This window comes from Syngnathus typhle, linkage group LG12 (genome assembly GCF_033458585.1).
Source record: "Syngnathus typhle isolate RoL2023-S1 ecotype Sweden linkage group LG12, RoL_Styp_1.0, whole genome shotgun sequence".
Classification (NCBI taxonomy): domain Eukaryota; kingdom Metazoa; phylum Chordata; class Actinopteri; order Syngnathiformes; family Syngnathidae; genus Syngnathus; species Syngnathus typhle.
In genome coordinates, this window is record NC_083749.1 from 4,061,902 (window position 1) to 4,077,306 (window position 15,405).

General features: G+C 45.8%; 3 protein-coding genes across 4 annotated transcripts in view; 2 read left to right on the forward strand and 1 right to left on the reverse strand.

Annotated features, from left to right (window-relative positions):
• The first annotated feature begins 3 nt into the window (after positions 1-3).
• dhx29 (DEAH (Asp-Glu-Ala-His) box polypeptide 29) lies at positions 4-6,925 on the forward strand. Its single transcript, XM_061293173.1, has 28 exons — positions 4-304; positions 465-538; positions 603-716; positions 789-918; positions 977-1,113; positions 1,187-1,330; positions 1,437-1,563; positions 1,640-1,798; positions 1,902-2,079; positions 2,150-2,270; positions 2,345-2,737; positions 2,804-3,070; positions 3,137-3,280; positions 3,348-3,524; positions 3,596-3,730; positions 3,812-3,956; positions 4,306-4,426; positions 4,499-4,583; positions 4,648-4,736; positions 4,813-4,941; positions 5,149-5,224; positions 5,295-5,519; positions 5,595-5,731; positions 5,795-5,885; positions 5,947-6,228; positions 6,296-6,427; positions 6,582-6,678; positions 6,744-6,925. Exons 1-28 carry the CDS (start codon positions 130-132, stop codon positions 6,797-6,799), a joined length of 4,140 nt encoding a protein of 1,379 aa, XP_061149157.1. The 5' UTR covers positions 4-129; the 3' UTR covers positions 6,800-6,925.
• Positions 6,926-9,128: 2,203 nt separating this feature from the next.
• Positions 9,129-12,442, reverse strand: LOC133163943 (Golgi phosphoprotein 3-like). Its single transcript, XM_061294279.1, has 5 exons — positions 12,010-12,442; positions 11,474-11,605; positions 11,015-11,129; positions 10,773-10,933; positions 9,129-10,710 (listed from the first exon to the last, which is right to left on the reverse strand). The coding sequence occupies exons 1-5, from the start codon at positions 12,217-12,219 to the stop codon at positions 10,447-10,449; spliced, it is 882 nt and encodes a 293-aa protein (XP_061150263.1). The 5' UTR covers positions 12,220-12,442; the 3' UTR covers positions 9,129-10,446.
• Positions 12,443-12,605: 163 nt separating this feature from the next.
• Positions 12,606-15,405, forward strand: part of itga1 (integrin, alpha 1) — a 32,905-nt gene continuing 30,105 nt past the window's right edge. The window contains exons 1-3 of one of the 2 annotated variants that reach the window (XM_061294276.1): positions 12,606-12,759; positions 13,184-13,336; positions 14,159-14,226. The gene's annotated coding sequence lies outside the window, so the exon portion shown is untranslated. The other variant, XM_061294277.1, reaches the window with a different exon arrangement.

The following is a 15,405-nucleotide window of genomic DNA, read 5'->3' on the forward strand; positions in this document are numbered from 1 at the left end:
TATACGTCATCTACGGAAGCCGTGTGGCTCTAAAGAATTTACACAACGCTCGCGACCTGAATGCGAGTGTGGTGTGATTAATATACTTTAAGGCACGCTTAAGGGTCATTTTCGACCGTAGGTGGCCGAATGGGTGGTAAGAAGAAGAAATCAACCCCGCCGGTGGTTGCTGTTACCGCGGGTACCCCGGCGGCATCAGGCCGGGCTAGCGTTCCCACAGTCGGGAACGGTGCTACGGACGAGCCGAAGAAGCAACCGGGGAGCAGCAAGCTGAGCAAAGCAGCTAAGGATAACAAGCCTAAAGGTGATATTAAACATCCGTTATCTGCAAACAGTTTGATTCATAATATATTTGCAACCTTATTTAGTTTCAGGAGAGTGACAAATATTAAAAACACTCCCATGTCATGGGACTCGAGTTCCTCACCTGCACTATAATATTAATAACTTGGCATCATTTGCAGGTCCAAAGACCTACAGTCTGACTAACACTGCCCAAGTGGATACAGGAGGTGTGACGGACAAATCCATCCTAAAAGTAAGTGAGATTGACACATTTGATGTGTTCTGATGCACCTCTTAATAATGCGTGTCCGCTTCAGGTTTCCATCCAGGCAGATTTGGAGAAAAAGATCATAAAGCTGATCAATGACTTCCGGCAGGAGATTGGCGACAAAGGGCCGGTGTCGGGCAGACTCACCAACAAGAAACTTTTGGTGAGCTTTAATGCACGAACCAGAAAACACCAATTTCCCCGTAACAATCTGCTTTTTTTTTTGCACATTTAGGATTTGTACACAGCCCTGCAGAAGTTCAACTTCAAGCGGGAGCATATCGAGGAAGCCATGAAGAGCAGCGTGCTCTACGGCGGCGATCTCCACTCCGCCCTCGACTGGCTCTGCTTGAACCTCAGAGATGGTGATTTTGCCCATATATGCTTTGAGGTCCTGCTCCGTGTAACATGTTGAATTTGCAGAGGAGCTGCCCGAAGGTTTCAGCCAGCAGATGCAGGAGGAGAGCCAGAGAAGCAGGCCTAAGTTCCAGCCTCCTGCGCGACCCCGAACTCCAAGCCCCGAGCTACCCAAAACACCCCCTTCCAAAGACACCAGCAAGGTGTGGAGTTAATCGTAAAAACAAGTGGGAGTCGTGTCATGCCGTGCATCCAAAACTTTTGCGTGTATTCCAGGCGTGCGTAAAAGATGATGACGCTCGCATGAAGGACTGGATCTTAAGGTACGCCGAGCAGAGCAGCGATGACGACGATGAGGAGGAGGGCGAAGGAGAGAAGATCTCGCAACGCAACCCGGAATTGGACCAAAAGTTTGATCCGGTATGCAAAAACGATCATTGTAATCAAATCTATTCTTAGTAGTCACTGCTAGTCTTTGCATATTGAATATATTCCGATTTGAACGAAAATTCTATTTGGATTCCAGAACGACAGATATTTGATCTTGACTGCTCAGCTGTACGACGCTAAAGAAATGGCGATGGCGGCCAAAACCAAAGGAGACAAGGCGGCCCAGCGGATGGCGCAAGACCGAATTCGCATCATACAGCAAGGTTCCTAATATTTTGCTGTGCTTTTCAACTCATTTCATGAAATGAACTTTCTGGATTTTTTACCTAAATGTGTTAGAAATGAAGCCACTAGAGTCGCACCCTGTATTCAACCCTGCCATTAAAGTGGTGGAGGCACCCCAAAAGGAAAAGATGACGCCTTCCGGCAACCAGGACAAAGACGAAATCGGTTTCCAATTGTTTGAAAAGGCGGATAAAGAGGCCTCGGCAGACAAAGGTACAACAAATGTAAATACTAGGCTTGTCGTGAATCAGACTATTTATTTTATTTTATTTATTTGAATGCTCTGGTGACCACGTTCCCACATGTGCTCTCACAGTCACGCAACAAAAGAAGAAGAACGAACCAAAGGACATTCGTAACTTTGACTACACGGCACGCAGTTGGACAGGCAAGTCCCCAAAACAGTTCCTCATCGACTGGGTGCGGAAAAATCTTCCCAAGAGTCCTCCGCCGGCCTTCCACAAAGTTGCTGCAGGCAGATACTGGAGGTGCAAGTAAGGGATTTTATTTTTTTTGCTATCTTGGTCAGTGTTGATGGCGGTACATTTTTGTTCTTGACTTGAGGGTCCGCGTTCAGAGGACGGAGGACGTCTTGGAAGTTTGTCCCACCATCCTGACCGAGGACAGCATGCAGGCTCAGCATTTGGGCGCCACCTTAGCACTCTACAACCTGGTGAAAGGACAGGTAGGGCTTGAAAATAAGCAGATCGGCGTATTGGGACTTAGAATCGATCTTGATTGAAATGTTCATATCTTTAGTCGGTGCACCAGCTCCTCCCCCCAACCTACCGGGACGTGTGGCTGGAGTGGCGGGACGGCGAGCAGCAGCAGAAAGAAGAGACGCGCAGCGCCGCCAACAAGCCCCGAGACCAGTTCATCGCCCGACTCCTGACCCGCCTCAAGCAACAGCAGCCCCACCACGGGCTCGAGTCACAATCCGACAGCCCCACCTGGCTTAGCGCCGCCGCAGATGAGGAAGCGGAGGACTCCTGGGAGAGCCTTGCCACCCTTGATATCGTGGAGAAAGGGGGAGGAGATGTGGAGGGGAAGATGGAGGGAAGGGGTGGTGGGAGCGAGCAGGACGAAGCGCTGAGGATGGCAAGAGGACTCCTCATGAACCTCAGGACGTCCCCTCTGGCTCTGAGACTCCTGGTGAGACATGCCGATAAAAGTCCACACACCCCTGCTAAAAAATAATTTCTCAACGTGTCCTTCAAGGCGGACCGAGAGCAGCTTCCCGTCTTCCAGCACCGCCAACGCGTCCTGGAGGCTTTGCAGCGCCACCGTGTGGTGGTGGTGGCCGGCGAGACCGGCAGCGGCAAAAGCACGCAGATCCCGCAGTTCCTCCTTGACGAGCTGCTGCTCGCCGGCGAGGCGGCCCGACCCTGCAACGTCGTCGTCACGCAGCCCCGACGGATCTCCGCCATGAGTCTGGCCTGCAGGGTCAGCCAGGAGCTCGGCTGCCAGGACGGTCCGGGGTCAAAGGTCAACTCTCCCTTCTGGGCTGTTAGCTACTTTTTAAATCCTAAAAAAAAACAATTATGTCTTCAGTCGTCGCTGTGCGGCTACCAGATCAGAATGGAGAACCAGTCGGGCGAGTGGACTCGCTTGTTATACTGCACCACCGGAGTTCTGCTGCGAAAGCTCCAGCACGACAGACACCTCAGCAATCTGACCCACATCATCGTGGACGAGGTAACGCAAACGCCGCGGCGAATCCTCTCGATCGTCACGACAAACGATTGACGGCAGATTTGCGCAGGTGCACGAGCGCAGCGTCCAGTCCGACTTCCTGCTCACCATCCTGAAGGACGTGGTTTCCAGGCGGGCAGACCTGCGGCTGATCCTCATGAGCGCCACCGCCGACTGCCACAAATTCTCAAACTACTTCAACCGCTGCCCCGTCCTCAACATCCCGGGACGGACTTTCCCGGTGGAAGTGAGCAGAGTCCATCATGGGGTCCAATTTATTTATCTTGTGTGGCAGTTAGCATCATGTTCTGCTTTTAGGTCTTCCATTTAGAGGACATTGTAGAGGAGACAGGCTACGTCCTGGAGAAGGACTCGGAGTACTGCCAGAAGGTCCTGGAAGAGGAAGTCAGTGTCGCCGTCACACAAAAAGGCGGAAAGACATTACAGCACCAGGTCTGCCATTGTTAGCTCAGATTGTCTTCCGAAAAAGTCGAAACGTCTAACGTGTGCATCTCGGTTTGGGTTGTTCCTCAGGAGGTGATCGTGAGGGACTCGTCGCCATGCTGGGATTTAGGTCCCGACTTGGACCACTTCAGCAGCAGGACTCGCCAGGTGCTGCAGTACATGAACCCCAACAAGATCAACATGGACCTACTGGTGGAGCTCATCAGCTACCTCGGTACCTAATTTGGTTCAATAATAGCGTTTTATTCTTTGAGGATAAAAAAAAAAGGAAATGTTGAAACTCATTTTTAAAAACAAAAACCCAATCTGCCTTTATTATTAATAGGCAATGAGTCAATCACCAAAGGGGAAAAAAAACAAAATAAAAATGTACCTATTATTTTTTATCATTGAGCAAAAATGGCATTTAAAAAAGATAACTTATTTTTTATTATTAAGCAAAAATATAATTAAAAAATAGCTTACCTATTTTAAAAATAATTACCAACATTTATTTTCTATTCTAATTCTATTCTAAGACACAAATGCAAATTTTAATCATTTTGTTTTGGGGCTCCTTGTAGATAAAGCTCCACAATTCACAGCGCTAGATGGCGCTGTTCTGGTCTTTCTGCCTGGTCTGGCTCACATCCAGCAGTTGTTTGACCTGCTGTCCTCTGACAAGCGCTTTAAGGACAAAAACAGGTGATGCAGTTTGAAGAGAAATCTAAGCCACTTTTTTTTTTTAATGCTAAAAATGCCGGGTGTATCTTAAAGGTACAGGATTGTCCCCCTGCACTCTACGCTGTCATCGAAGGAGCAGGCTGCGGCTTTCACGTTGCCTCCGGCTGGCGTCAGGAAGGTACTGGACCTTGTAAATAACATATTTCAATATGAACAGTACAAACTGCTTCTTTTTTTTTTAGATTGTGTTGTCCACCAACATTGCAGAGACAGGCGTGACCATCCCCGACGTTGTGTTTGTCATCGACACGGGAAAAACCAAAGAGAACAAGTAAGCCAAAATGATTGCGCCAGTACGAATCCAGTAATTGGAATACAATGTGTATGATGTGCCATGTGGGTTTTAGGTACCACGAAAGCAGCCAGATGAGCTCCCTGGTGGAGACGTTTGTGTCCAAAGCCAGCGCCCTCCAGAGGCAGGGCAGAGCAGGACGTGTCCGTAACGGCTTCTGCTTCAGACTCTACCCCAAGTACAGGTAAGCTGAAGATTACGTTATAAATGCCCCAAAAAATATATACCGTAATTTTCTGACTATAAGTCGCAGTTTTTTTCATAGTTTGGCTGTGGGGGCAACTTTTTTGGGCATTTTATGTCTTGTGCGACTTATACTCTGGTGCGACTTATAGTCCGAAAATTACGGTACAATGTTTTTTTTATGATAATTTTTTTTTTCTCTCCTCAGATTTGACTCATTTATGGAATACTCCATTCCAGAGATACTTCGAGTACCCCTGGAGGAGCTCTGCTTGCATATTATGGTAAAACAAATGGTTGCCTCCGCCAAGGAAAAAGTGATTTAAAAATAAGATATTTTTTTGTCTTGATTAGAAATGTGAGTACGGCTCCCCGGAAGAGTTCCTGAGCGGCGCTCTGGACGCCCCGCAGCCTCAGTCCGTGATGAACGCCGTCAACCTGCTGCGGAAGATCGGCGCCTGTCAGCCCGGCCGCCACCTGCTCACCCCGCTGGGGCAACATCTGGCCAACCTGCCGGTCAACGTCAAGATTGGCAAGATGCTCATCTACAGCGCCATCTTGGGCTGCCTGGAACCCATTGTATGTCCTTCATTTGGACTTTTTTTCAACACGGTTGACGTGGGTAGGGTTAAAAAACAAAGGTTACGTTTCCAGGCGACCATTGCGGCGGCCATCACGGAGAAGTCTCCTTTCTCCACGCCCATGAACAGGAAGGAGGAAGCCAACCTGGCCAAAGCTGCGCTGGCATTGGCCAACTCTGACCACATGACCATCTACAACGCATATCTCGGGTATTTTACAATCGTGGAATAATTTGTTGATGACGTGATGACTATTTTCTTTCCACTGTTTAGCTGGAAGAATTCCCAAAATGAAGGATACAAAGCAGAAATGTCCTTTTGCCGGAAACACTTCCTCAACCGTGCCGCTCTTGCCACTATAGAGGTAAAAAAAAAAAAAATCTGATAAACTCACCGGCATAGCTAAATATCGGAACACGGCGCAGGACGTGAAGCAGGAGCTGATGAAGATGATGGAGCAGGCGGGCTTCTGCTCATCGCGGCCGCCTCGGCCCCCCGCGGCGTCCAAACCGCCGGCGTCGCTTCTGGCGGCGGCGCTGACGGCGGGGCTGTACGACAGCGTGGCGCGGCTGTTGTGCGTCACCTCCGTGGACGTGCTGGAGCGAGTGGCGTGCTCGGCGGAGACGCCGCAGGGTCGAGCGCAGGTCCACCCGTCGTCCGTCAACCGCAACCTGCAGACGCACGGCTGGCTGCTCTACCAAGAGAAGGTCTGACGTTGCTGATTATCATATGGATATGGTTTCATATTAATAAGGGTGTTTAATTTGGCTTCAGGTGAAGTACACCAAGATCTACCTGCGGGACACTACTCTCGTATCTCCGTTCCCCATGCTGCTCTTTGGAGGGGACATCGACATTCAGCACAGGGAACGTCTCATCACGCTGGACGGATGGATCCACTTCCAGGTCCCATTTTCATTATTTCCCAGTTAAAACAAGACTTAAGTTAGAATATATGCTAAGTAGCCACTAGCTGAACTTTTGGATTGGACTGACAAATGAATGAAAAGGCCTTTTCTATTTTGTTATTATAATTTTATTTTGTACATTTGCTTTGTAGGCTCCCGTGCGCATCGGCGTGATCTTCAAACACTTGAGGAAGCTTCTGGACTCATTGCTGGAGAAGAAGCTCGAGAACCCACGCATGAATTTAGAAGGTAAAACCCAAACACTGTCCTCGCCAGATTGATATAAATCTTTTTTTTTTTCTTTATTTGTCAAGGTGAGAAGACCATCCAAATCATCTTGGAGCTGATTAATTCGGAGAAAACGGCGTGATGTATGAATGAACAGCTGGTGCTCACTAAAGATTTTCAATCATGGTAATAATCCTCGTAGAAATGTAAAACACGTGAGGAATTGTCATTGCAAACAGTTGTCGTAATAAAGTATTTTTTAATCATTTCAGCGGGCTTACGTGAGTTCTACTCACAAACTGCTCATAATGACTCATAACCCTATTTACTTCCTGGTCTAAAAGATCAAGCGTGGTAATAAACCAGACGATGGAATGAGGAAATGGAAAAAAAGGAACCATAAAACCGAAACTAAAACAAAACACAATTTGCGTAGCGTATGTAAAGATCTACTCACAAATTCCATTCAGCAAACGTAATAGGAAACTATAGTCTAAAATCCTTTTATTTGCAATCAAACAATACGTAAAAATATGAAGATGGAGAGTGATCATTTTCACACGACCTCATGGTCATGTGACCACAGAACACATCTGTCATTTCACCGCAACAACCTCGTTTCCTCTAAATCATCACATGAAATCCTGCCGTACTTGTTTTTCCATCACCAGGTGGTTAGATTTGTATTTATGCAATGATTCAGTTCCAGTAAACAAAGTTAGATCCAACTGAACTGTAGATTATAGTCGACAAATACACTGTACAGGATCATTCTTATCTTTAAAAATGGTGGTTTTGTTCAAGTATCAAAGCAAAAACCTGTTGAAATTACGATGGTTTATTTGATTATTATGCCATTTTCTTTCTACAACAATGCCAAATTAATCCAATTATAAATATAACTCCAAAGATTATAACAACATAAATATTCATAATAATTACTAAAATAATCCTTTTTATGTTTCATTTTTTATTTTACAACTATTACAATTGATTTAATCAGTCAAGAATGACAAAATGTATAAGAAACAACTCTCAGTATGATGCAGATATGAAAATGTTAACCTAATAATATTCTACTGTACAAATAAGTGAAGAAGGACTTAAAATTATGTTTCATCGTTAAATCCTATAAATAAATCTGGCAAGATTGTTTTCAAAATCATGTGACATTTGGAAACCAAAACTGGGTGGTAACTTGGCTGGCGTCATAACCTCCGTCACCAGTAAACGCGAAGGCATAGATCTATATCAATATCATCATTGAGCAAATTCGCCCTTGCTGGTATACGTAGAGTGCGGCAGCCATGTTGAATGTGTCACATCTCCCCATTCAACGCATTAATATGGCGGACACGCTGACGTTTCGTAAAATTACGCGGCAACGGTGATCTATGTATTCTCGTGTCTATGATGTGGAAATTCCGCTTCCTTGTTCTGACGTCATCACAGCTATATAAACTCGCAGGCTATAGTTTGTCATTTACGTTCGGTATTAGCCGTGTGTTGACTTTGAAACTCGCTGAAGTGGGATTTATTGCTCTTGTTACCTTTGACCTTTGAAACTCGCTGAAGTGGGATTTATTGCTCTTGTTACCTTTGACGGAGACACGTAGACAAATATGTCAGGACAAGGTAAATATTATTTACTCTTACTCATTAATGAGGTAATTCCTGGAGTACATAAAGTTGACATTATTTAATGTACAAATATTATCATGGTTTTAGTATTAGTTTTACTTTATTTGAAATGTTCATTTCATGAATAACAATTTAAGCAGGTGACTTGACTCTTGAACACTTTTAATACTAGTATTTTTGGGCCAAACGTTTTTCAGGTTATATATTTCTAATAATTCCTCCTGACTTATTTCCCACTCTATAATGAAATCTTGACTCATAATCATTTTCTAATCTCTTCCAGCATTGACAAGCAGCCCTCCTAAACTTCCGCCCTCCCCAACTGTCAGCATCGGCCGAGAGCTACGCCACATGGGTGACCAACTCTACTGGACCTGCTGCCTCATGAAGGCTCTGACCAAGGACCACAAGCCTCTGGACAAGTCTAGTGGTACCTGATGAGGTGACAAGGGTTCCGCAGAGGATGTACGGAGAAAATGATGAAAAAAAAAATCTGTTGGATGAGCTACCTCAGAGGTTGTGGATGCGAGAAGCCTGATTGGGAGGCTCAGCGGCGAAACGTGATTGGCCAAAGCAGGAATGGGCCATCCGAGGACCAGTCTTCACCTGGTGAGAGGATTTTCCATCCAGATCACCACAGAGGAACATGAAATAATCCACAAATGATCATCCAATATATTCACAATATGCAAAAAATAAAACCAACATTTGGGGTTGTATGTTGTGCAGCTGTATAACTCTAAAGAAAACTACTAGTTGGCACACTGGGTGGTTTTTTTTTTTTTTTTGCAAGTATTTCTTATCAAAGAAAGCACCAGAGCAAGATGAGCTAAATTCAGGCACTTAAAGAATCCTTTACTTTATTTTTATGTGGTAATACAAAAGCATACAGAGGAAAGGAGAGATCCCTTTTTTGTACAATTCCGTAAGCTCGTACACATAAAACGACTAATAATCATTAGAATTATTACACAGAGGACGACGCTGTCTTCTTCTGGAGCTACATCTGCCTGTTGCATGCAAACAGCCCTTCCTGCCTTCTTTCACCTTTGGGTGTTGCTGTGCGGGAATGGAAGAACCTAAATGCCACCAAACAGATGAAAATCCTTTTTTGTTGTCTGCCTTGCACCATAACAAAAACAAAACGATGAGGTCCCTTATGTTGATCTTAACTTGATTGGGCCTGTGTCTAGAGATTACGGTTGATTATGTAAAAAAAAAAAAAAAAAAATTGACCAAGTACAAAATAAAAGTACAAATGTTATCATAAAGACGGTAAATGATCCATTTTTTTTTTAAAACACTGGGTCTGCTTGACCTTTTGCCGCTTTGTGGAATGACTCACTTGTCATCTGTAGCTGCATATAAAATATTTTACTTTTCCATATCACGGAGTGGGTTGAACCCCTCCCCATATTTTTTCGGCAAGCTACAAAGCTGTGCAAAAAAAAAAAAAACACTTGATGAATGGCAAACTACTAGAAGAACAAGCAGATGTGGACACCGGACACCCGATTGTGTATCTCGTCAAGATGCCGGGAGAAAGAAAATAGAATCCAATTATAAACGTGTGTCAGGAAGCGTGGAAAAAGGTCTTCAATGGAAAGCCAGTAAGAGCATTAATTGGAGGTCAAAGGTCAATGTGCTCGCACGAATCAATTCAGGACACAAGTAGCGCCCCTACTTGTACTAGGACGAAGAACCAAACGAGTACATTGACCTTAAGCTCGCTATCAAGGACGTTGACAAAATGTTCGAACGGCTTTCCGAAGTCATGCGCCTCGTGTTTGGCTGAATGTTCCGCACGGGAGCAGGAAGATGACGCTTCCTTCATAGTCACCATGGCAACAGCGGCCATTTTCTCCCTCTGTGTGTATCGTGTGTAGTGTCCGTTCCGTTCCCAATTAAATCAGGTGAAGCCCACCACCAATGAAGATTGCACTGGGATACAAACATCAACATTGACCGCACAAAATGGCTCCCCCCCCTCCCAACCCCCGCCGACCTGAATTGGATTGTCTCTTTAGAGTCTCGTTTGAAGTCCTTCAGTAATAATTCAGGGTCCGACTGCATCGCTCGCTTTGAGAAGAAAGAAAAAAAAAATAGAACGGATAAGCAAAGAAAAAAACAAAACTGTGTTTTTCCTCTTCATTTGGTGAAGGCGGCCACCACGGCCCACATGAGTTCATTGGCGCCAGGCTTGGCGCTCTCCTTCTCGGGCTCCAGCTCCAAGAGCGTGTGCACTCTCTTCATGCCCAGGTCGTACTGCTCGTCGTGCAGCGGCGCGAAGGCGTTCTCCAGGACGTCCGACGAGTGCGCCAGCAGGATCAGAGACAGCAAGCGCTTGTCCATGCGGTGAGGGTCGTTCACCCACTTCTCCAGAACAGAGTCCTGGACCTTCTTCACCAGCCGCTGACCACAAGAAAAAGACATTTAGAAGGCTGTTTGATTTGACGTTTCGTTTGGTTTTGCACCTGTTTGATGGTGCTGTTAGTAAGCGGATGGGTAGTCATATCGAAAAGCAGGAAGTTCTGTTTCTCCGTGGTGAGGACGCCTTTCTCAACCAGGTTTTTGGCCAGTCGTTCCCGGACGTTACGCAGCTGGTAGTGCAGCTTAAAGGGACTCCAGGTCTCTCCTGAGAAGACCATGAGATAAAACAAAAAAGTCAACAAAAGTAACATTTTGGGCTAATTCTTTTTTTCATCCTCCGCCTCACCGCTCAGTAGCTCTACCCAGCTCTGCACCGTCTCGGGAGGCTGCGTCTCCTTAATGTGCTTCAAGGCCTCATCCAGAAGCACGTCTCCGGTCGGAGCATCAGACTTGCAGATCACCTTAGCAAACAGAAATTAAAAAAAAAAAAAAAGGGTGACTAGCATATTTGTACAAGGTTGCTCCTATCCTGGCTGAGCAGGAACAACTTGGCCTTTGTACGTCAATGTCTCACGGCCACACAGAGACTCTCAGGCGTGACAGAACATGGCAGATTGGCCGATATGGCAGAAACTTGAAAATAGCAACATAGTAGTGTCTCTGCAGACTAACCTTTAAAACACTGGTAAAGAAGATTAAACTTCAAATGCCAGAGGAGTCAAAATGATCATTTGGAGTCCAGATCGTTTGGCTGGAGCCTTTGTTATGTTAAAATTGCATGAAACAGTTGGTCATAAACCCGCACCTTTCTGGAGAGCAGACTTTTCCTCCTCATGCCGCAGGCCTCCAGCTGGAGCCTCCCCCGGAGGGCCAACTCGACGAGCATGCAGCCTCGGAGGCCGGACGAAATGCAGTCGTTCCAGAAGGACGTGTAGCCCTGAAGAAGCGTTCGTTGGGATTTGGAAGAGGCGAAAGGCAAGGAAGAGGCCGGAAGGAAAAAAACAAAAAAAAAAACACCGAAAACAAACAAACTGGTCTCCTTGCTGACGTGTTGATTAAGGAGAGAAAGTCACGTAACCAGTCGCAAGTTGTATTTAAAGTATCAACGTAAGATAATTCAAAGCTAATTTAGATAGAAAACACAATGTGAAGTTTTGAGGCCCTGTTGTCACGGTTGATGGTACTAGCTGTCGTTAGGAGAGAGAAAAAACAACGAAGATAATGCTAACAACGAAGATAATGCTAAAGTTAGCTTTGTTGACATTTGCTAACGTCCCGTTAGCTCGCGAAGCTAACTAAAAAAAAATAGTTGACGGATTTGATGAAAAACAAGCAACTCACCTCTCGGTCCTTGAGGCCCAGGAGCAGGACCTCCTCCATGAGCGTGAGTCGGGTCTCCTTCGAGTCCCCCTTGTCGTCCTCGTCCTCCTCGCCGCGGCGCGCGTCCTCCTCATCCGCGTCGGGCTCCCTCTCCTTGTCGGCGGCGGCGCTACGTGTGGCCTCGGTTCGCCGCTGGACGAGGCCCGAGTTTCTCTGCGTCAGAGAGGACATGTCTGGCGCTGTGAAACGGTCCGATCCGGAGAAAAGTGGATGCCTCGAGCGAGCGGGAGGCCGCCCAGCATGTACGCCGAATAGGACAAGTGGTGGAATCCGTGTGGGGGGGCGAATGAAGACGGTCGGTGTTGGTAACGTTGGTACTCAGACTTCAGATTCGAGCTTCTTCTTCGGCTTACCACTTCCTGATCCAGCCAACATGGTGGAGAGGGCGGGGAGTGACGTTGTTGAATGCTACCATGACGGAACCTGAACGCATCAATGTTGCCTTCAGGAACGTCAGAAATGCTAAGAAGTAAAGATAGGTGTCATTACGATTGCGATTTGATTTGTGGTTATTTTCCAAGGTTATCTTCTTTTAATTGTCTGAAAATGTCTACATTTTGTGATTTTCTTAATGATTTAAACACAATGATGGAGAAAAAAAAATCTGGCAAACAAACACGGAGCGTGTAATAACCATTGTTGAGCACAAGGTGGCAGTCTTTGAAAAGGGATTCGTTCCGCTGTTCGTCGAAGCTACTTCCGCAAGAACTGGTAGGAAATTCTGTTTTTTGTTTATGTCGTTTCTTCATATTTTTTTTTAGCTTTTCTGACTCACCGCGACTTGCGTTGTCTATAAAATAATTAGGTGTCATTCTTCATCATTCATTGGCAGTGCTCCAATTTGGAGTCTAACCGATTATTTATTTATTTTGGTGGAAAACGGCATATTTGTCCACCAAAAAAAAACAACTCGGTCCCTATTGCTTTACATTTGTACTTCTTTACCAATCTAATTTTTTTTCTCTAAATACATTTTCAATCCCAACTAAATGGATAATTAGATAATAGTTAAAAATAGGACACTCATCCTAAATTCTTTCTGTCACTTTGAATTAAATGTGATATCCCAGTGAAGCCCAGCAGGACGTCTATGGTTTCAAATGGGCCGAGTAAAACATCTGTACTTTTCACTTAGGTCATCTACGCTCCCTCTGATGGCGATGCAGATCTGGTGTGGACGAGGAGCCTGCAATGGCTCCCTGGAGTTTTCACGGAGGCCGCCCATATTGGAGCCATTTCCTGTCTCAGGAGTGGGCAAAAGGCTTGACCCCTGGTGCCCCCTTTCTATGTAAGACACACACACACACACACGATTGCTCTTTTAAGACAACACTCCAAGGAGCAAGAACGAGAGAGCTTTGCTTACAGTTTCCCCCCAGCTGTAAGTGAATTAGAGAATCTCTAAATAGCTCAAAATAGTGTGTGGCGCTGGAGAGAGGGGACGTAATTATGTTTAATGGTGGACGTTATTCAAAAAGCCATCGTTGAGATGAAGCAGAGTCATATGTTGGGTCCAAACAGCGCCACTGATTTTCCACAGCGAGACTAGACAAGAAGCCTGTCGCAGTGGCAGAATAAAGGTTTTCTCCATGGATGATTTGGGAAAGCTGTGTGACCAAACTCACGGTGCATTTAAGGACCCCGTACGGAGTAAATACGGGAAACCATCAATGGTTTCGTGTTAAGTCTTACTCCGATTTTGCACGACCTTTTTACGACATTCGAGTTCAGGCCGAACATTCTTCACAGACCAAACACCGTCTGGAACGACAGCTGCTCCACAATTAAGGGAAGTGCTTTGCCTTTCGCTGCCATTGAAGGCGACACGAATAATAAACACCACAATGAACCTCCGACTGAAAGAAGTCATTTTACGCCTCGCAGTCGAGACAATACAAGCATTGAACGTCATGTAGCAAGTTCACGGATAGCACTCAATGGATTGTGGACTGAATGAAATGATTGTCCCATTTGTTGAGTTATTCAAATATAATTCCCGGCCTATTTTTGCGAGATTTGTCCCACTTGTCGGATCACTTGAGTGTTTTACTTTAAAGAAAAAAAAGTTTTTTGTGCCATGATCCTCCCTTTCCTCTGTTCTCCCTCGTAGGATTCGGCAGGAAGTCTTGAACAATGGGACCCCTCGGCTGGTCCTGCGTGCTGGATCACGACATACATGTAAGGCACACACGTGTTGCCGTGTTTAATATTCGCAGGTGCACAGACCCGATAGCACGAGGGGGGAAAGTGAAGGCGGCAAGTTGACAAATCGAATGACAGCTGGACTTGTTAGGGTGACGCTAGCTGAACGTTTCAAAATTTTACTGACATACATTTTTTTTAAGGGGAAAGTGAGTCAGTAGTGGTGTGGAAATAATTTCTTCACAGATGTGTTTTTTTTCTTACTCCCCAGTTACTACACCGTTTTCCTTCCTGATGGAGAAGAAGGAGGTCATGTTTTATTTGTGGAAATGCTTTAATCCTGAGCAGATGAGGAGTTGAGCAGGCACGGAGGGATGCTCAAACTTCTCGAACATGTGATCCGATAGCCGGTTAAAGCGAACTCGATGAGGCGGGCGTGTAGACCTTTTTGATCTTATCCGCCATCTGCTTACCAAAGGGGAGCGCTCGAGGGCTCCAGAACACAAACACAAGCCGCCAGTGCCTGAGGTCATGTGACCCCACCCCCCTCCCTTTCATTCGGTGCCTTCTCGATTTAACATAGACCCCTTGAGACCCGTCAAAGGTGCCCAAACTCAACCTGTTCGACATTAGCTTGGTATCCCCACGTAGCGATCGATGTTAGCGTGACCTTAACGAGTTCCTGGTGAAGACGGTCGATTTCTTAGATTTGTAATCAAACAGACACTAATAGAGTTTCATTTTTGACACTTTTGGGCGATTAAAAACGCCCTGGGTCATTCGGACCCATATTGTCGTTATTCCTAAATACAGTGGGAGGTTTGAAATGTCAATTGCTAAATGTCTTGTCTCCAGCGTCTCTTGATGGTTACACTCCAACTGATCTTTAACCTCACTTAATAAATCACGCTGCGCTGTTAATAAAACGACTCGATAAAAAGAGCTTTGAGGGTCCGGAGGTCGGCTTTTAGGGGGATATTACTGCGCGCATGTTCCTCTACACGGAGCATCTTGTCGTAAAGAACACGCCTACGCCAGATGTCACTGCGTGAGATGTTGGGGAATATGAGCTCTTGTAGTAAGGGTGGCGGCTCGACACGCCAAGAATGTGTTGTCACGCGTGGAGAGCCGAGACAACTGTGTTTGCGGCCATATGCTTGTCGCCATACTCGTGTGTGTGTGTGTGTGTGTGTGTGTGTTTGTGTCATTTTTTAA